This window comes from Plasmodium sp. gorilla clade G2 (assembly GCF_900097015.1).
Source record: "Plasmodium sp. gorilla clade G2 genome assembly, chromosome: 6".
Classification (NCBI taxonomy): Eukaryota; Apicomplexa; class Aconoidasida; order Haemosporida; family Plasmodiidae; genus Plasmodium; species Plasmodium adleri (nom. inval.).
Genome location: NC_041698.1, coordinates 1,032,980 through 1,055,139, shown reverse-complemented (window position 1 = coordinate 1,055,139; position 22,160 = coordinate 1,032,980). Strand labels below are relative to the sequence as shown.

The 22,160-nt window shown below is 18.9% G+C and overlaps 5 protein-coding genes across 5 annotated transcripts; 3 read left to right on the top strand and 2 right to left on the bottom strand.

The window, feature by feature from the left end:
- Window positions 1-159: 159 nt before the first annotated feature.
- On the top strand, window positions 160-1,945 carry PADL01_0626800 (conserved Plasmodium protein, unknown function; the record flags this gene model as incomplete). Its single annotated transcript, XM_028681009.1, has 5 exons — window positions 160-309; window positions 479-1,177; window positions 1,366-1,538; window positions 1,676-1,739; window positions 1,874-1,945. 5 exons carry the CDS (start codon window positions 160-162, stop codon window positions 1,943-1,945), a joined length of 1,158 nt encoding a protein of 385 aa, XP_028537429.1.
- Window positions 1,946-2,511: 566 nt separating this feature from the next.
- On the top strand, window positions 2,512-3,462 carry PADL01_0626700 (conserved Plasmodium protein, unknown function; the record flags this gene model as incomplete). Its single annotated transcript, XM_028681008.1, has 1 exon — window positions 2,512-3,462. The coding sequence occupies one exon, from the start codon at window positions 2,512-2,514 to the stop codon at window positions 3,460-3,462; it is 951 nt and encodes a 316-aa protein (XP_028537428.1).
- A 458-nt stretch (window positions 3,463-3,920) lies between these two features.
- Window positions 3,921-6,284, bottom strand: PADL01_0626600 (conserved Plasmodium membrane protein, unknown function; the record flags this gene model as incomplete). The annotated part of the gene is made up of 8 exons (XM_028681007.1): window positions 3,921-4,120; window positions 4,336-4,424; window positions 4,498-4,572; window positions 4,778-5,027; window positions 5,252-5,451; window positions 5,561-5,642; window positions 5,804-5,909; window positions 6,267-6,284. The coding sequence occupies 8 exons, from the start codon at window positions 6,282-6,284 to the stop codon at window positions 3,921-3,923; spliced, it is 1,020 nt and encodes a 339-aa protein (XP_028537427.1).
- A 2,594-nt stretch (window positions 6,285-8,878) lies between these two features.
- On the top strand, window positions 8,879-11,597 carry PADL01_0626500 (choline/ethanolaminephosphotransferase, putative; the record flags this gene model as incomplete). Its single annotated transcript, XM_028681006.1, has 12 exons — window positions 8,879-9,013; window positions 9,203-9,343; window positions 9,490-9,585; window positions 9,697-9,759; window positions 9,848-9,886; window positions 10,011-10,082; window positions 10,218-10,306; window positions 10,467-10,535; window positions 10,742-10,815; window positions 10,963-11,019; window positions 11,127-11,221; window positions 11,352-11,597. 12 exons carry the CDS (start codon window positions 8,879-8,881, stop codon window positions 11,595-11,597), a joined length of 1,176 nt encoding a protein of 391 aa, XP_028537426.1.
- A 1,554-nt stretch (window positions 11,598-13,151) lies between these two features.
- PADL01_0626400 (eukaryotic translation initiation factor 2-alpha kinase) lies at window positions 13,152-21,962 on the bottom strand (the record flags this gene model as incomplete). The annotated part of the gene is made up of 1 exon (XM_028681005.1): window positions 13,152-21,962. The coding sequence occupies one exon, from the start codon at window positions 21,960-21,962 to the stop codon at window positions 13,152-13,154; it is 8,811 nt and encodes a 2,936-aa protein (XP_028537425.1).
- Between the last annotated feature and the right edge of the window lie 198 nt (window positions 21,963-22,160).

The following is a 22,160-nucleotide window of genomic DNA, read 5'->3' as shown; positions in this document are numbered from 1 at the left end:
TCCTTTTTTTTTTCTTCATCATGTTATTTTATAATTAGCTTTTGTAGTTGGTCCACACACATATATGGAAGAATACTTACGTATATAATATTTTTTTGTGTGTTTTTCTTTTTTTTTTTTTTTTTTTTTTTATTTTTTTGTTAAATTTGTTCAACCAAAATGAGTCACATTTATGATATGCTCGGTATCAATGTTGAAAAAATAAAAACGAAGAAGAAACAGAAAGAAAAAATAAGTAAGAAACAATTGAGTTTTTTGAAAGATAATGACAATTTATTTTCGTTACCTACTACTTCGAAGATAATAAGTGTAAGGATAAAAAAAATGGAAAAAAAATAAAATAATAAATATATAAACATAAAAAAATATATACAATTATTTATATATTTATATATATTATAAAACGTATGTGTTTATTTTATTTTATTTTATTTTATATGTTAATTTTTTTTTTTTTTTTTTTTTTATCCCCTAACAGCTGAATAACAAAAATGTGAGCGTGTGGAGACTCGTAAAATTTAGAAGTAAGTGTAGAAACGATGATTTAATATTAACCAAGTGGTCTAAGATAGGATATAAGAATGATAAAAAAGAATTCAATGAAGATAAAATAGAAGATGATGATACATTTGAAAAGTTTAATAAAAAAATAAATATCATAAAATATAATGATGATTTATATTATAGAGAAATACAACCAATGAATACAAATTGGACAAAGGAAGAAACAGATTATTTATTTAATTTGTGTGAAAAATATGATTGTCATTTTATAATAGTTAATGATGTATATGATTTAAAATATAAAAGAACCATAGAAGAAATAAAAGAACGTTTTTATAGTGTCACCAAAAAAGTTATGGAAGATAAATTTGATCAACAAATTAAATTAGAAGAAGCAAAAAAAATTAAAAATAACAATGATATTCTTAAATTAAAAGAAGCCAAAGCTAAACATCCTTTAATCAAATTTACATATAATATGCAAGCTGATCTAGAAAGAAAAAATATTATTCATAAAACATATACTGTCTCCAAAAAAGATGTAATGTTAGAAGAAACAACATTAGAAAATATTAAAAAGTTTGAAAGTAAAATTAAACTAGAATTGAAAAAAGCTGCAGATATGAAGAAGCTAAAGAAAAAGTTTGAACTAACAACAGAAGAAATAGTTCCCGTAAAAATTAAAATTAAAATAAAATATATGTATATGTATATGTATATGTATATGTATATGTATATGTATATGTATATGTATATGTATATGTATATATATATATATATATATATATATATATATATATATATTTTCATTTATATTCAAATTTTATAATTTCCATTCTTTTTATATTCTCCTTTTAATAGATTACAAAACTACCAGAGGAAGACAAAGAAGACAAAAATATATACAGTGCAAGATATTATTTTCAAAAGCTTAAAATTGATATATCATATTTTGATAAACTAGATATATATTTGAAAGAAAATAATATTGAAAAACCAACTATATATACTGAAAATATTTGCTTTTTATATGGGTATATAATATATTAAAATATATATATAATTATTATACATAAATATCACATTTGGAATTATATATATATATATATATATATATATGTTTATATATTTATATTTGTATATATATTTTTTTTTTTTTTTCCAATTAAAGGGTATTAAGAACTGATGTTGCAATACTCTTAAATCTGAGGAAGAAAATTGAAAAGTTAAAACAGGTACGTTCTATATCACACATGTGTATATAAGAAATAGTTTTTTCATGTATTGTGTAAAATGTTACTACCCATAATATATGTACACATAAGAACATTATAAATTAATATATATATATATTTATATAACTTTATAGGAACGTGAATTTTGGAAGGGACAAATGAACAACTTGGAAGAAGAATATATAAAAAAACAAAAAAAAACATAAATTATATTATGCATTCATTTATTTTTATTATTTTTTTTTTTGACTTAATTATTTATTAAAGAAAAAATATATTCTTTTACCCAATATATATATATATATTTATTTATTTTATTTTTTTTTTTATTATACCTGTAAACTTTTAAAAATTCGCTTTATTCAAGCAACACCTTATTTTTATGCGTTATATTTAATATGATATAATAATGATAATTATATATATATATATTCTCGAGCATATTAAAAGTACCTACCTTCTTTTATAATAAATTTTTATCTTGTATAAATCTTTAACATATATATGTGGAAATAAAATAAAATACTTACAACTTTTAAATGGCTTAATAATATAAAATTGTAGGTGTAATTCATTATTAAAAAAAATAAGAATGCACAAATATATATATATATATATATATATAATAGTACACATTTTATAAAAAAGTGAAACAAAATTAAGAACAAATCAGCATATATATATAAATATATATATATATATATATATATATATATATATATATTTATATTTATATCCATTTATTCAGTATATTTTTCCCTTTGTATTTATAATGAAGCTACATGCCGAGTTCAAACAAGATAGTATAGAAGATTTTTTATATATTCTTAAAGGGCTTAAAGAATTTACTTCTTTTGCTATTGAGAATTCATTTTTATGTTTTAAGTTTTCAGAGAAATACCTGTACATATTTGGGAATGAAAAGAAACATGTAGAGATATTTATAAAAATTACTATGAATGATTTATTTTATGAAAATTTCATATTAAAAAGTAATTCAAATAATGAGATTATCATATTAGTATATATATTTCAAATATATGATATCTTTAAAAATATAACAAATAAGAATACAAAAATTACTATTGACTTATTTGAAAAAAATGGTATATGTATATTATTATTTAAAAATTATTGTAATGTTACAGATGCTTTTAAAAAATATGAATGTGGTATAGAAATAATAAATCCAACCTTAACCAACTTTCCAAATATTAAAATGAATAAACATTTTTTATGTGTTAACTGTAAATTGAAAAAATGTTGTAAAATATTAAATACCTATTCAAAATTCTTTTCAGATAAAATCCAAATCACTTTTCAAGTTTCAAATAAAAATTGTGATATTATCTTCTTAATGAATTCTTTAACTTCTCAAAATATTACAACACTAAAAAATAATTTTGTTCTTAAAAATATTGTGGATAAAAAAAAACAAAACAATCTTCATAATATACAAGATATGAAAAATTTACAATATAAACGAAAAGCAAATAATATACAATACAATACACAAATTATTAAAAAAGTTATCTTTATAAAAACTCTTATGAAAGCTTTAAACATATTAAATGAATGTAGAAATAATAAAGAAGATGTTGGAATATTTAAAATAATGGTACCTTATAATAAATGTTGGTTTGGATTAAAATTAGGTCAATTCGAATCATCTGGAAATTGGAAAATAGTCATCATAATAACAGATCTAAACACCGACGAATGACACAATAAAAATGTAACACAAAAAAAAAAAAAATATATATGTATATTATGTGTATTTTCACATATAATTTTATCCACTACATCTTATATTCTACTCATCATTGTTATTACATATATATATATATATATATATATATATATATATATATATATCTTTGATTCATATATTTGTTGTATTAATTTTTTTTTATTATATATATATATATATATATATATATATTTGTAATACCCCAATTATTCATTTATATGTATAATAACAAAGTTATAACTATAATCATATGTAATAAATAAAAATTATCCATCTATAGAAATATTAAACAACTTAAACTTAAAAATATTATATATATATATATATATATATATATATTAACATTGTTCATATTTATCACAAAATATAATCTAAATAAACCCAGTAATATTTTCAACACAAATAATAAAAAAAAAAAAAAAAATTTAAATTTATATCATGTTCCTAATTACACTAAAAAAAAACATCAACAAAACTGAAATGAAACTATAAGTAAACAATATTTTTAAAAAAATTATTTGATAAGAAGGAATGTTCATCGAACTAAAAAATATCGTATAGTCATAAACAGCGTGAAATAAAGAAGAAGAAAATAGAGATCCGAATATGTATAAGCATCTAAAAAAAAAACCTTATTATTTCAAAAACGAAAAAAAAAAAAAAAAAAAAAAAAAAAAAATACATATATATATATATATATATATTTTTATGTGTAGACGTAACATACCATTTTATACAATATTGACTCTCAATGTCTTATAGATTATTTTTCACACAAATATAACAATAGAGAATATGATATATTAATTATACAATTATTTTCCTTCTTTTTTTTTTTTTTTTTACCCTTTTTGTATTTCTGGTTAACATAATTATATATATTATAGGATGAAATACCCGTGCAGCACATATGAAATAGCACACATATTAAATTTCTGAAAAAAATAAAAATAAATGATCTAATAAATTTGTTTTATTATAACATAAATTATTTATTTTGTTCCTTACCTTAATATTATAATACAAAAAAAGTTGTCCTTGGTAGTTTGCGTTGAATAAAATAAATTCTCAGTACTTGAAAATCTACTCGCCAAAAGAATGGTCCATATATAAAGAAGAATAAAATAAAATAATAAAACATATTCAAATAAAATAACATATATATATGAATTCTATAAAATATACATATATATATATTTGAAACATATACTATATATTATATAATTATAAATATATTTCATAAAAAAAAATAAACTTTCCATTTTTATATACAAAATGTAATGTTAACCCAGCTGAAGAACATAAAGAGAAAAAAATATATTCCAATTCGTCATTCACTATAATATATTGAAATTTTGGTCTTCTATATTCCTGTACTTTTGGTCCTTCTTCATAAGAAGGGTCTTCTAAAATATTACTATCATTAACTAAGGGTAATTCTTTATATTCATTTTTACAATGTGATATATTTATATATACAAATAGCATTGGCATAATCTTCGAAAGCTCTTCTACATATGCTATTATAAAAAAAAAGTCTTAAAGAAAAGGTTTACATATGTTAATAAATATAAATCTATATATTTATATAAAACGCATACAAATATATTTATATACTTTATTATGAAAAGTACTTTATAAAATGAACTTTATACATTTATAAAAACAAATACATAAATTTTTTAAATAAATATATTTATTATATATATATATATATGTATATATTTATGTACATTTTTTTTATATTCCTTTTTCATTTTACAAAAAAATACTATTATCGAATACACAAAATAAAGGGACCTATTTACTTCATTTGTAAAACATAAATTGGAAAAATAAAAAAAATAAAATGATAAAATATATTCTAATATACTGGCTAAAACTACTGACAAAATTGATCCATATAGTACCATTTCTATTACATGAACAAAGCTTATTTTCCTTTGGATTTTTTTCTTAAACCTGTTATGAAAAGGTTAAAAGAAAAAAAAAAAAAAATAATAATTCTCGTAAATAAAAATTTACAAAAAATATAAAATAAACTTAAAGTCACATTCTTATTTTTTCTAACATATATAAATAAAAAAAACTTGGAAAAAATGAAAAAACTAAAAATCCAATTCCTCTGTTCCCATTGGTGATACAAGAAAAACCTATAAAAAAAAAAAAAAAAAAAAAAAAAAGAAAAAATTATGAACAGGTCAGGATATTTGTGATATATATTAACACATTTATTTATAAATATAAATAAATAAATATATATTTATATATATATATACATATACAATTATTATTAAACAAAGATATAGAATACCAATTAAAATCATTACAGAGAAACAGCAATACAACAAACGGATAAATTTCATAAAAGACAGTCGATCTGTACTATCTTTATATTCATCTTCATAATAATTATTAATCTACATGGAAATACATATAATTTCACAATAAAATATATATATATATATATATATATATATATATAATTTATATATACATTTCCCCCCCAACGTTGGATATCTAGGCAATAATTATTATATATATATATATATATGAAATAATTATAAAAGTAAAAACATAATTTCAACTTATATATAATGAATAATATTAATCCTTTTGAAGAATTATTAATATTATTTTAAAAATATTTTATAAGAACCTAATGATATTTACAGTATATATTATTATTTATTAATAAAATAGTAAATTATTTCAGAAGGGGGTTTATTATGTATATATTATATTTATATATAATTCATATTTACATTTTAACATACCAATAGTTCATACTGCATTTTAAAATAATGCGAAGGCTTATCAAGTTTTTTATATGGAAAGTATATAACAAATAATATTCCTTTTGTTTTAATATATATATATATATATATATATATATATATATATATATATATATGTTATGTTAGTATATATATATTAAAGACATAATAAATTTAAATAAGAAAAAAGAACTTAAATTAAAAATACAAGTCTATAAACAAAATATATTTTCCTTTTTATTATATCCCATATTAGAAATATACATTTATTGCATTCTTAATGCACATTTATTAAGTAAATAAATAAAAAAAATATATATAAATAACAATATAATATAAAATAATGCCCATGCTTTTAATTTATATTAATTTATGCTCTGAAGAAAGCGTGCGCAAAATAAGGATAGGATGAGAAAATAATAATCATACAAAAATATGAAAAAAAAAAAAAAGTACAGACCTAATCAAACAAAATATATATACATACATATATATATATATATTGATCCTATATTTTTACAATAATTATATTTATAAACCTCTTTTTCCTTTTATTATAATAAATTATAATGAGTTAGAAAATGAAAACCTTCAAGGTTATAGGATTATCATTTTATCTTAAAATTTACTAAAAAAAAAATAAAATTTAAACTGTAATATACTTGAGCAAATGTAATTATTATTTTTCTTATTTTTCTTTTCTTTTATTTTTTTAAAATTATTTCAATATATCCTCATATAAACGAAAAAATTATCATTCTATATTTTAATATTTATATAACCCAATAAGGTCATCGGCAAATTAAAATTTTCTTCATTTTGCTGTATATATCTATATATATGTATTTTTTTTTTATTTTATTAATTAATTTATATATTTTAAAAAATAATAGAAAAATATCTAAAATGGAAGATTTTTTGTTTCCTCTTTTTTTTTTTTTTCAAAAATTTCTATATAAAAATATTATAAAAAATATATTATTATTTAAGTATATATTTTAATATATAAAATATAAGCCGTAAAATATATTATTATTATTATTATATATGATATAATATTATAATTATTCCTGTAGAGAACAAAAAAAAAGTAAAGAAAAATACAATATTTTCTTTTAAAGGGTAAAATTTTATCAATAATTTATTTTATTTAAATTATATAAAAGAAAATTATAAAAATTTTAGATTATATATTAAAAATAATATAATATATTATATATATATATAATATATTAATATTATATATATAATTCCATATATATATTAAAATAACTCATTTTATATTATATATATATAATATATAATAGTATTATATTATATATATATATTAATATAATAAGCATATAAAATACCTCAATATTAAATATTTAAGCATAGAATAAGAATTTTTCTTTTTTCGTTAACAAATTTTAGTATATAGTATGTTTTGTAAGAACATGTATTTTTTAATATAAAACCAAAAAAAAAAAAAAAAGAAATAGAACGAAGAATAAACAGCAATAACTTTCTATATAAAGCCAACAACAATAAAAAAAATTATAATATATAAATAAAATATATTATTTAATATATATATAATAATATATATTTATATATAATATTTATTTATTTGTTCTTATTCTAATGAAAAAATTTTATTTTTAATAGAAAAACCATAAAATGGTTTTTTGGAAGCTTTTTTTTTTTTTTTTTTTAATTTTTTTTCATTTTTTTTAAATAAAATAAATATTATATAAAATATATATTATATAAAATAAAATAAATTAAAATTTTTATATAAATTTTATTATTTATATTTAAATATAACCAAAATAAAATTTTTCAAAATATATATAAAAATATATAATATATATTTATATACAATTTTATTGGTTTTATTGGTTTTATTGGTTTTATTTGGTTTTTATTGGTTTTATTGATTTTTTTATTGTTTTATTTTGTTTTATTCATTTTTTTTTTTTTTTTTTTCTTTTTCTATCTATTTTTTTATTATTTATAAATAATATATGAATATTTAATAAAAAAAAATTTTACTAATTTTTTTTTTTATTATTATATTAACTGTTATTATTTTATTTATATATATTTAATTTAATTTTATTATATTTTGAATATATTATTACTTACTTATATATTGTATTATATTATATTGTTTTGTTTTATTTAATTTTTATATCCAACCAATATACACATAATATTATATATTTTATTTTAATAGATTAAATATTTAAAGGTTAAATATTGAATTTTAATTTTTTATTGTGTTGAACACATGAAATAAAAAAAAAAAAAATTTTTGTGAAGAAAAACGCAAGTTTAGATTATAAAAATTTGTTGTTTTGGAAAGTTCCATATATAATATATATAATATATATATATATAATATATATTTATATATATATATATAATATATTATTGTTTTATATATAGGAATTATAATATTAATTTTTTTTTTTTTTTTTATAGTACACATATTAAAGATTTAATATATTTAATAATATATAATTATATATATATATTATATAATATATAATTTTATTATATTTGAATTTTATTATTATTATTATTTTTTTTTCTTTTAATTATTTTAAATTTTTATAATATATATAAAAATGGGGATTCTTTTTAAGTTAAATAAAAGTGTTTATTCAAATTGTAAATCTTATGTTTATAAGAGTGGAGGCAATTCACTCCTTGACAATCTTTTTGATGCTTTCTGGAATATATGTGTCAAATTCGTACCAAAGGTAAGAACATAATATAAAATATATGGATTGATAGATGAAATAAAAAGGATTTTTTGTATGACATGGATATGTATGAATAAACATATATATTATATATATTATATATATATGTATACCAATACATATAATATTATTATTACTTTTTATATTTTTATCTTTTTATCTTTTTATCTTTTTATCTTTTTACAGTCTATAACACCAAACCTCTTAACATTATTAGGATTCTTATGTTCAACAATTGCATTTATTCTTACATTTGTTTTTGATACTCAAAATAAAAAGTATGATTATATCTACATTTATGCAGGAATCTTTTTATTCCTATATCAGGTAAAAAGATTATATAAAACCATATTATATATATAATTGGCATACGTACAATATAAATATATAAACATATATATATATATATAATACATACTTTATATATATATATATATATATATATTATTAATATATTTTATTTTTATATATAGACATTTGATGCTGTTGATGGCAAACAAGCTAGAAGAACAAATACCAGTTCTCCTTTGGGACAATTATTTGATCATGGATGTGATGCAATAACAACAGTAAGCATAAAATTTATGATTAATATATATATTTCTCATATCCACAGGCTGGTGTCATTATATATGCATATATATATATATATATATATATATATATTTTCCCTTTTGTAGTCTTTCTTTGTTTTCATTGCTTGCAAGGCAGCTGGGTTCCCAAAATCTTTGATCTATTACATTGTAAGATTATAAAACCCAAAAAATAAGTATCACACGAATATTATATATATATATATGTATATGTTAATTTTTTCTTATTTTTTTACAGCTATTAGCAATTGTTCAAATCCAAGGATACATGTTTTCAGTAAGGCGAAAAAAAATAACTTGAAAAAAAAAAAAAAAAAAAATTTTAAATAAATATGTTATATGTCCATATTATTATATTTTCATATTAATATTTTTTTTTTTTTTTTTTTTTTTTTTTGTAGTGGATGGAATATCACACAAAAGTATTTAACACATCTGTAGGAAAAATCGGAACCACTGAATCTCACGTTTTAGTAAGTGAAAAATGAAGTTATAATAATGCATCCCACATATTATATATATATATATATATATATATATATATATATATATATTTATATATGTGATAATATGTTTAATTTTATTTTTTATTATTATTTCTTTTTAAGGTTATAACAATGTGTATTCTTAGAGGACTTAAAGGAGCAGCCATATTCCAAAGAACCACATTGAGAGATGTCTTACCAAAGAGCTTAACGTTAGAACAAAAAAAAATATATACATATATATATATATAATTTTTCATATTTCTATATCAATACTTTGTTCAATATTAATGTTAATATGTTAAAATAATTATCTGTTAATTTCTTTTTTTTTCATTTTTTAATTTTTTTTTTTTCTTTTCTTTCTTGCAGCTCCGTTTTATGCAAATGTGTCTTAAGCGTAAGCATGAACTATGTTATTTTAATCCCAGTTCTCTTCTTGTAAGGAAAAAAAAATTAAAAAGAAAAATCACGGATGTCATTTTATTCTTATGGCACATATAATACATAAAAAAATGTTTTCCCATTATATAATGAATTATATTTTCGGAAAAAAATATATGAATTATTATATTAAAATATTTTATGTATATATAAATATATAAATATATATATATATTTATTTATTTTATTTTTTCTCTTTTTAGTACTATCCTTTCCATCTCAAGATGTACCTATATAGGAATGCAAAATGTTAAGAAAAAGAAAAGCGACGCCATCAGTAATATATAAAAAAAAAAAAAAAAAAAATTAACTATGATACATAAAGTTATTTATATCTACATATTCCATAATGAACATTTTAATAATATTGTGTAACCACATTATTTTATATATTTATTTATTATTTATTTTTTTTTTTTTTCAGTGCAATTAGCCGTTGTTTACGTTTTCAGCTTAATGCAATACTATTTCTACTACACAAGTAAATGATGAAAAAAAAAGGAATATAAACCATATATATATATATATATATATATATATATATATTTTAATGTTCATTTTCTTATTTTTTATTTTTTGTTTTTTTAGATGTAACACCAAAAACTGAATTAATCTGCTTTTCCATAATAGCCTTATACTCATGCTTTTACAATTTATTTATTAACTTATCAACAATATTAAAGGTAAAATATATATGAGCATATATATGGATCTTTTTTTTTTTTCATATTTCTTTCATATGCATACAGTTTACATACTTAAATATTTAAACACATGAATATATCCTTATTTACTTTTCTTTAATTTTTTTAGATTAAAATGGATTTGATCCCCATCCCAGTTATATTTTACTATCTCTCCATTTTCTTAATCTTTTTAAAACGCAACACAAAATACAAGTTCTTAAAACACCCACTTCTTAAAGATAATTATATTTTATATTATATGTTTTTCTTTGGTGCTATATACTTACTTGATTATGCCCATACAATCATAACCAATATTTGCAAGGAATTAAATATTACTTTTATCCTTAACAAAAAATACAAGAAGAAATAAATGAACATTTGAATATCCCTTGTATATAAAGAAAAGATCCCTGTTTAGTTGTGTGTGTTGTCAATTTGGAATATATATATTAAAATATGTTTATTTTGTTTTATGACTTTTTAAAATATATTTCTTTTTCTTTTTCTTTTTTTTTTTTTTTACATTATTAGTGTGAATTTGTATATATATATATATATTTACATGTATATATACATATTAAATTATATATACTTTTTTTTTTTTTAATTTATATTATTTTCATTGTTTTATGTTTATTTGGAGTGAAAAGAATTATGTTTTTAAAAGCGGCTTATTATTATACAACCATACAACATTAAATATTAATTATATTTATATTTATAAAGCACAAAAAAAAAAAAATAATGAAAATATATTAATAATAAAATATATTTGCTTAGCACAGAGCATTTATATATATATATATATATATATTTTATGAATTTTTATTTATTTTTTTATATTTTTTTTAAATATATACATTTGTTAATTTTTATAAAAAGGAACCTTTTTCACATTATATATATAATATATATATATATATATATATATATATTTATTTATTTATTTATATAGAAATGTTTTTATTTTCCCATTATTAATTAAATAAATAAAGAACATATGATAACATTAATCATAAAAAAATAAAAAAACAGATACCCAATTTAATATTATATAAATATAATTTTTTTTTTCCTTCAATATATTTAACAAATGAAATTATACCTACATAATAAATAAATAAATAAATAAATATATATAATATATATAGTTATGTTTATATGCAAAAAAAAATATATATGCACACACAACTTTTAAACAAAGAAACATAATACCAATGTTGTCGTAAATTTGTATATTATATATATATATAATTTATTGTGGGAAAAAAAAATTATAAATATATAAATAACTTTATAGTTCCATTTGTAAAGTTTTTCTAAATGGGACCAAACGTTTAATTTATTTATTATTTTATATAAAATATTTGTGTACTTATAATATATTTATGACTTATTTGTACACTTGATTATATTCATCTCTTTTGTCTTCTGACAAATTACATATGGTAGTAATTCATTATATTATATTATATTATTTTTCATATATTTATATATTGCACAGTTTATATAAATAAATAAAATATATGCACAAATAAAATATCAAAAAAAAAAAATATATATATATATATAGTAATATATTTATATATATAACAACGAATACATTAAACAATATTTAATAATTACCAAAATAATAATAAAAAAAAAGTTTTAATAAAAACAAATATTCAGTGTTATTATATTCATAAGAATTATGAAGCATTAAATGTTATAAGCTATATTTTTGTATAAATAAATAAAACTCAAAATGATAAAAATATATACAATAAAAAAATAAAATAAAATAAAAGAATAAATAAATATATATATAAAAAAAACAATAAAATAATAAATAAATAAAAAAATATATATAATATATATATATATATATATATATATTTATTCATTTAAATGAATTCTTTCTCTTTATATAATATTACACACGTCACAATTTGTCTGCACCAGTATTCTCATTTTTTACATTCTCCACATTGTCATTTATTACTTTTATAATAGGTAGCATTTCTTCATTTTCTACTTTATTTTTCATCTCCACACTTTGCATTATAAATTTTTCCTTATTGTCTGATGTTCTTTCAAAGTGATTAGCTGTCTGAGGTGGTTTGTTCATATGCTCATTATGAATATCGTTAAAACTAAATGCAAAATCAGTCAAGTGAGGATCTAGTAATACTTTAATTTTACTATACAAATCAGCAGCTGATGGTCTATCTGCTGGATTAGGTTTTGACATTTGTAACATTAAAATATACCAAGGATTTAAATGAATTTTTACATAATCAGGTACTGTATAATAATTTCTGAAATCATTTAATCTTTTATATCTTTCCATAATTGTTGTAAAACGTGGACATAATAATTCTAATAATATTAAAGCTGCACTATATATATCCGCTTTTTCATCACATAAAGCTCCACCTTCAGGAGCTGTATAACCAGGTGTTCCTATAATTTGTCCTTTTATAGAAATTTGGCTAGTTATTGCATTTTGATTAATATCTGTATATATATTATCCTTATAACAATCAATATTGTTAAAATCCTTTTCTCTTTTTTTCTCTTCAATAAATCGTACTAATCCTAAATCTCCAATTTTTAATGTATACGTATCAGGATCTACAAAAATATTTTCAGGTTTTAAATCCCTATGAATAAAACATGTAGCATGAATATCTTTAAGACCCTTAATTAATTGTTTAAATAAGTCAAATTCTAATGGATGATTCATTTTTTTATCACCATAAGTAAAATGTAAAGGTTTATCACTTCGACTAGATCTATCTAACCATTTACGTAATGTATATCCTTTACATAATTCCATTTGTAATAATAACACTATAGAAAATTCAGGAACTGGTGTTTTCTTTTTATATGATTTTATTTTTTCCATATTTTTATTTATATCATCATCTTTCTTTCTTTTCTCTTTATTATTTGTATCATTTATTGCTAACAAATTTTCATTACCTTTAGTATTCACTTTTTTTTTTTGTTTTTTTTTTATATCTTTTTTATTTTCATCTATATTATTATTATTATTATTATTATCATTGTCATTTTCAATAAATTTATTTGTTATACATTTATTAATATCTAAACCATTCTTTTCTTCTTTTCCATATAAACCATCACTTTTTGTATCGCCCCAGTTTCTGTTTTCTTTTTTCTTATATTCTCCTCCTTCTTCATCCATAACAGAAATTTTAGGATTCAAAATACCATTAGTATGAAAACTTTCAACATTAGTTTCAGTTCGAGAATTTGGTATTATTTCATTCTTTCCTATGTAATCATAATAAGTTAATTCACCATTTAAATCAACCTTTTTATTTTTAATATTATTAATAGAATGAAGAGCTGGTTTTTCATTCTCAATATTTACAATACCGTTTCTTGTTAAACTATTAACTTTTTCTTTCATTAATAAATTATCATCTTTGTTTTTTTTATCATCACATTCATTTATATCATTCACAACATTATTTTCGTTGTCATTTTTTAAATCCATATTTTCATTATTCATATTATTAGCATTTTCATTTGTTTCTTCATTATCAGCAAAGACTATAAGATCTCTATCTTCTTCACTCAAATAACCATTATCAAAAGGATCATATTCTTGAAAACTTTGTGTAAATCCCATTGAATTATGTTTTCCTATAAATTTGGACAAATGTTCTTTTCCTGTTTTATATTGAAAATGAACTCTTCCATCATCTTGTCCACTTTCCTCATATATTCCTTGAGCATTTGTTTTTATTTTACTTTTTCTTTTTTTTTTACTTTTTTTTTTCTTGTTTTTTTTCTTCTTCAGTTTGTGGCTAGATGAATTATAATCGTGACTTTTTTTCTTTTTATATATAGAATCCGAAAAATTTTTATCACTCAAAAATGGATTTTGCTTTTTCTCAGGATTTTCCTTATTCTTAGATGTTAATCCATCATTATCACTATAAAAAATTAAATTAGGTGCATTATTCTTTTTGATAACGTCTTTATATTTTTTCATATCAGTACAATTTTCTTTCTTGCTTATCCATAATTTCATATTTTTATAATTACTATTAATACTAGAATTATAACTACTAAGACTATAACAACTACTATTATTATCATTATTGTTATTATTATTATTATTATTATTATCACTTATATTATTGTTATTATACTTTTTATTTTTAGTAAGCTTTTTTTTAAACGTATCTTTATTCTTTTTTACTAAGTTTTGAATTTCTTTTGGCATGAGATGCATAGGCAAAAATTGAGGTTCTTCACACCACCATGTATAATAACGAACAACATGTTTACTATATATATCTCTATTAGCTGCGATTTCACGAAAATATCTTCTTGAACTTACATTATCTAATGAACTTACTTTTAAATAAATAAATTTAACTGCATATGTTGGAGATCCAGGTTCTAATCTATGTGATACTTTATAGACAGAACCAAATCCTCCTTGCCCTATTAAAGAAATATTTTCGAATGTTCTTAAAAATCTTCCGTTTTCTAAAAAATCTGCTAATGGAGCATCATATGGTATATGAGATGTTTGTATTAAAGACAAATTCCTAGCACTTGAACTTTTATTATTACCTAATTTATCATGACTATTATTTCTAATAGTATCTATTTTATTTTTTATTTGATTGTTATTTATTTTATTATTATTTGATTGTATATTATAATAATCATTTGGATAATCCATATCTTCTTTTATACTTTTATTTCGATATTTCCTATCATCTACATATTTGTTATTATCATCAATATGGTTATTATTATTATTATTATTATTATTATATTTTTTATTTGAATATTTTTTATTTTTCATAATATTATTATTATTATTGTCATAATCAGTATTATTATTTTTATTAGTAGTATACCTTTTAGTTCCCCACATTTCGTCATCATCATTCATATTATTATATTTACTACCACTACTATTATAACCATCATAATTATCTTCTGTCTTATCATTCATCTTTATTAAATGATCTACCAAAGAATTTTTCTTCATAAACTTCTTATTAAAATTTGTTAAAAAGTTTAGAAATTCTTTTTTATCAAACATTTTTTCATTTATATGCTTTTCTTTATAACTACCATATTTTTTCTTATCCTTTTCATTATCTGTATAATTTTTCTTATGATATTTATTGCTACTACCAACTTTATAACTACTACGTATCCGTTTTTTCATAACAAATGATTTTTTATTCATTACATCCTGAGATGCTGCCCTTCTTCTATATAAATGAAATAATTCTTTCTCATATATATCTAATGCATATGGTGATATTTTATTATTATCACCTAAAGTTCTTATACTGTTATAATTTAACTCATGAGATATATTACCCATATTATATTCTGACGGCCTTTCAATATTCATATGCTTATTATTACCACCCCAACCATAATTTAATGATAACATATTATACGTTTGATTTTCATTAAAAGGATAATAAGATCCACCATCATTATGTGTAGTATCTCTTGCATGTCTAGCTAAAATGTCAACAAGAGTTGGCTGTTCAAAAGTATCCATTTTTTTCGCATGACTTTTTTTAATTAAATCTAAATCGATATTAGGTAAATTTATATTTCTTAATTTGGATATAAATCTACTACTACCACTATTAATATTATTATTATTGTGATTTTTTCTCATTTGTTTTATTTTTTTAACTTTTAATCTATCATCATCAAATATTAAATCATAATTCATATCTATATCGTCTTCTTCATCTTCGCTAATTATATTATTATTATTGTTAATATCATCATCATCATCATCTTCATAATCTTTAAAAGTTCGATTTCTTTTCATCAACTTATTATTACTACTTGTACCTATTTTATTAGCTTTAGTATCTTTTCTTCTTTTAATAATTCTTCTATATATAAATAATACTGGGAAAAAAATTATGAACATAATAGTATAAAATACTCGCCAGTACCATCTTCTTCTCTTATATCTAATAGATGTAAATTCTTTCAGTTCATTATTTTTACCACCTGAAAAAACCTTATCCGTACTTCTATTAATTAAAAAGTTTTCTCCATTCATTAATGTATTATGTCTGTCTTCCCACAAAGTATTATAATCTCTCATATTATAATAATAATTATCAATGTTATAAATATTTCTACGACTTTTACTAGTACTACTATAATAAGAATTATAATAATTAATATTGTCAAAATTAATATTGTTATCATATTTATTATTATTATTATTATTATTTTTAAAAGCATTATGAACAACACGATGCAAATTTGATAATAATAGAATATCTCCATCATTAACTGTATTATTAAAAATTTTATCCCAAATATTTAACATAGAACAATAATCATAACAAATATCATTTTCTTCAAAATATAAATCCATAAATTTGTTTATATATTCACATATAAAAATTGGACCTTTTCTTCCTCTATTATCTACTATACTATTATTCAATACATTATCCGTTCGACTTAAATATTTCTGATTTTCTTCATCCCAAGGTAAATGATATAAAAATTCTTGTTTAACCTTTTGATATTCATATATTAAATTCTTCATATCATATATATAACGTATTGGAATCTTCTTATTCTTATCATATACATATATGATATTTGATAATAAATATTTCATATCTTTTTCTATAGACGAAATATTTACAGATATACTATTTAACCTATGTATTAATTTTTTACCATATATTATATTATCTTCAAAACTGCAAGAAAATTTATCTCCATCTAAATCAGATAAGTCCTTAGAAAACGGTAAAAGGAGTGTCTTCTCTTTTTTTACATGTACAGGATTAAAAGTAAAATTATTCAAATTATCATAATCACTGTATAATTTTATATTGGGTTTAGCTATAATATCTAATGTGAATATATTTGATATATTTTTATATTTTACTGCAAAAACGGATGATATGGATTCTGAAAAGATAAATATTTTAGATTTCACGTTTGAATCATCTTTATTATTAATTGTATTTTTTAAACTATCACTGAAAATATTATTCATATTGTTTATACTATTCATATTGTTTATATTATTCATATTGTTTATATTATTCATATTATTCATATTGTTTATATTATCCATATTATCCACATTATTAATAACTTCATATTGCATATCCTTATCTCCATACATTTGCATTTCATCAGTGTCATTATTCATAATCTTTAAAGATTGATATGTAGTACTTTTCATTTTGTCCTTTTCTATTGGTCTTAATATTAATTTATTACCAACAATTTCAATTAAAGAATTTATAAATGAAGCATCGTGACTATGTACATCTGTCATAAATATAGATCCAACATCAACCCAAGTTGTTATCCATTTCTTTTTTAATGTATTCTCATCTACTGCTTTGATTACCCATTTTATTAAACTTATTTGTAATTGACGTTTCTTTAATATTCTTTTATTCTCTCCTCTTTTAATACTTCTTCTCATTCTTTCTAAACTACGATTAAATAAACGGTGTCTATTCAATAACATACTCATTTTATTTGTACTTATCACAAGTCTTTTAAATAGATCCTTTTTTCTCTTTTTCTTCATATTTATTTTTGGTAGCAATTTAAAATTATCCATCCCATCAATATTATTAAAAAATGATTCATTATTATTTGAGTTTTCATGTTTTACATTTGTTTTATTTGCATATGTATTATTTAATAATTCATTTTTTGAATGTATTAATATATCATCCCTATTATTATTATTATTAATATTGTAATCATAACTATTATCATTATTATTATTATTATTATCATTGTTGTCTTCATATTGTTCATACAATTCATCATCTTCATCATTATCATAATTATTTATATTATCATCCTTTTCACAAACAAATCCTTTATTCATATTCCCTTCATTATTTGAAGATTCCATTTCTATTTTCTCACTTTCTAAAACACTTTCCTTTTTCTTCCCATCCTCTGTAAAGGATAAATCCTCTACATTTGGACTATCTTCTTTATATAAATTCATATCATCATTTATATGTTTTACATTTTTTATAATTTTATTTTTTCTGTATTTTTTTCTTTTTTGTTTGTCTAACAATTCATTAGATGCTTCATCATATTTTCTTAGTACCTTACCGGTGTCATAATCTAAATTAATTATAGTCGATTCTCTTGAACCAATAAATATCATGTTTGGAAACAAAGGGGATTTAAATGGAGAATTATTTACAACATCTTTAATATTTATATTTAATGGTATAACTTCATTATTTTCATTTATATAAAATAAATTACCTAAATAATTTGAAACTAATCTTTTGCCTTTAATTTTGTTTTCTCTTATTTTTTTATTATCATCATTTGTTTTTATATTCTTCCTATATAATGATTTAGATCCTTTTAATTTATCTTTATTAATAGCATTTATAATGGATGTATTAAAATAATCATGATAAGGAGATATTTTTAAAGCTCTTTTTGAATCATAATTAATACCATAAGCATTTTTTTTTAATACATAATTGTTTGCATGCACTTTAGTACTATCCGAAATGTTAATGTCATTATTTTCATTATCATATTTATTTTTATCATTTACATTCATATAGTAGTTATTATTTTCATACTTATTACTATTATTATTATTATTACTTTCATGTATGTCATTTTCTTTTAATTTATTTCTTTTTTTCAATACCTTCTGTTCATCATCTTTTTCTTCAATATTTGAATAGTCTTGTATATGATCTACAATTTTTTGTTTCCAGTAATAATTCCCATCTGTCGATACTTTGTATATATATCCAGAAGTATCTAATACAATCAAATCATATATATATATATTTTCATCATACTTATATTGACCGTAATACTGTTTATCTTTATAATATTTGGTTATATTCATTTCATTATCTTTTAATATATCCATATGAACATACGGAAATAAAATATTATCTTTCTTATCTATATTATTATCAATTGCTATCATTTCATTTTCATCTAATATTTTCTTCTTCTTTTCATTAATATTATTAAAATTATTTGAATCAAAAATTTTATTTCCTCTTTTTTCACACATATTGGTGTTCATTTTTTTATCACCATTTAATTGATATATTATATCATTAATTTCATAAACATTAGATTCTTTATTTTTTATATTATCATTATTTAATGATGTCTTCTTCACATCGTTACTCTCGAGTGTTGGATGGACAACTTCGTTTAACATTCTTTTATAAATAGTACTATTATATGTTATATCATTATTATTATAATATGAGCTATAATATAATCCTTCATCCATATCATTCTCATATATATCATTCTTATGAAAATTAATTGGATTGTTTGAATAGAAGGAAGTATCATAGTTTTCACCCTCACTTAAAAAATATTTATGGTCACTCGGATAAATATTATTATAACGTTCAAATTTCTTATGGTTCCACTCGTTAGCATCCATATAATTATCTTCTTCATCGTATTTTTCTCCTTCTTTTTCTTCATTATTATCTTTTTCGTCGTTATTATCTATTTCTTCATTATTATCTTTTTCTTCGTTATTATCTTTTTCTTCGATATTATCTTTTCCTTCTTTATTTTCTTTTTCCTTTACTTGTGAAATAAAATTACAAAACTTTTTATACATATATTCATCATTATTTATATTATTATATAAAATATGTTCCTTCGAATTATTAGATAATAATAACATATAGTCACTAGGATCATAATTACTATTATTATATATTTCTTTGAAAATCTTTTCATATTCCTTTTTAAAATTCATAAAATTATTTATATTTGTTAATTTCTCAATATTATTTATTTTTTCAAATATATTCTTCAAATTATATAAAATCAGATCATTTATTCTCTTTTTAATCATATAATTCCTAATATGTTTTCTGTATGTATAATTATTCATAAGAATATTACTATTAATATTTAGGGGGATATTCTTTTTTTTCATATTGTCATGGTTTAATGGATGAATATATTTATCATTCCATAAAATATTTGATATTTTATCATTTCTATTAACATTTATTATATCTGATGAAGACATAGAAGGAAAAACAGGTGAAAAATTATAATAAGAATACAAATTCTTATTTTTTTCTGATAAAGGTTCTATATTTTTTATATCATAATATTTGTTCCTCTTCTTTAACTTTCCTTTCTTGTTTAAAAGAAAATCATAATAAGCCATTGTTATACATTTTTGTTCATACTTATCATTATGTGTATATTCAATTGATGTATTAAATTTAATATCATTGGATAAAATATTTATCATATAATCATGTATGTTCTTCAAAAAATATTCTTTACTCATGTATGTAAGTAAAAAAATATTTTGAAAAATACATAAAAGTAATAAATGACAAAAAAAATAAAAATATATTATTTCCAACTTATTGATAAGCCATCGAAACTCTTTAATAGAAAATACTTTTATACATTCATATATTTTTTTTAATCGTTTCTTTTTATTCTTCTCTTCCTTATTTATTATCATTAAATATCGTAAATATTCTTCTTTAAGAAATAAAATACTTTTCTTTCTTTTATTTTTTAATCTATTTATAAAACATATATTATTCTCGTCTTCCCATAATATATTTGTTACGAATACATTTAATAAATATTTCTTTATAAATATATCAAAAAGGAAAATATATTTATCTCCATTAAACCTAATACCCTTTTTTATAAAATTACACATAATTCTCTTATAATATGAAGAATTGCTATTTTTCTTGTTATATCTATCAATTTTTTTTTTTCTTCTTTTCTTCAAAACATATTACATAAATATATTATATTCTATTACATATATTGTAATTACTTATTTTTTTTATACAAACAAGAAAATTGTCATATATACATATATACTTTATAATAATCTATTATGAATCAATAT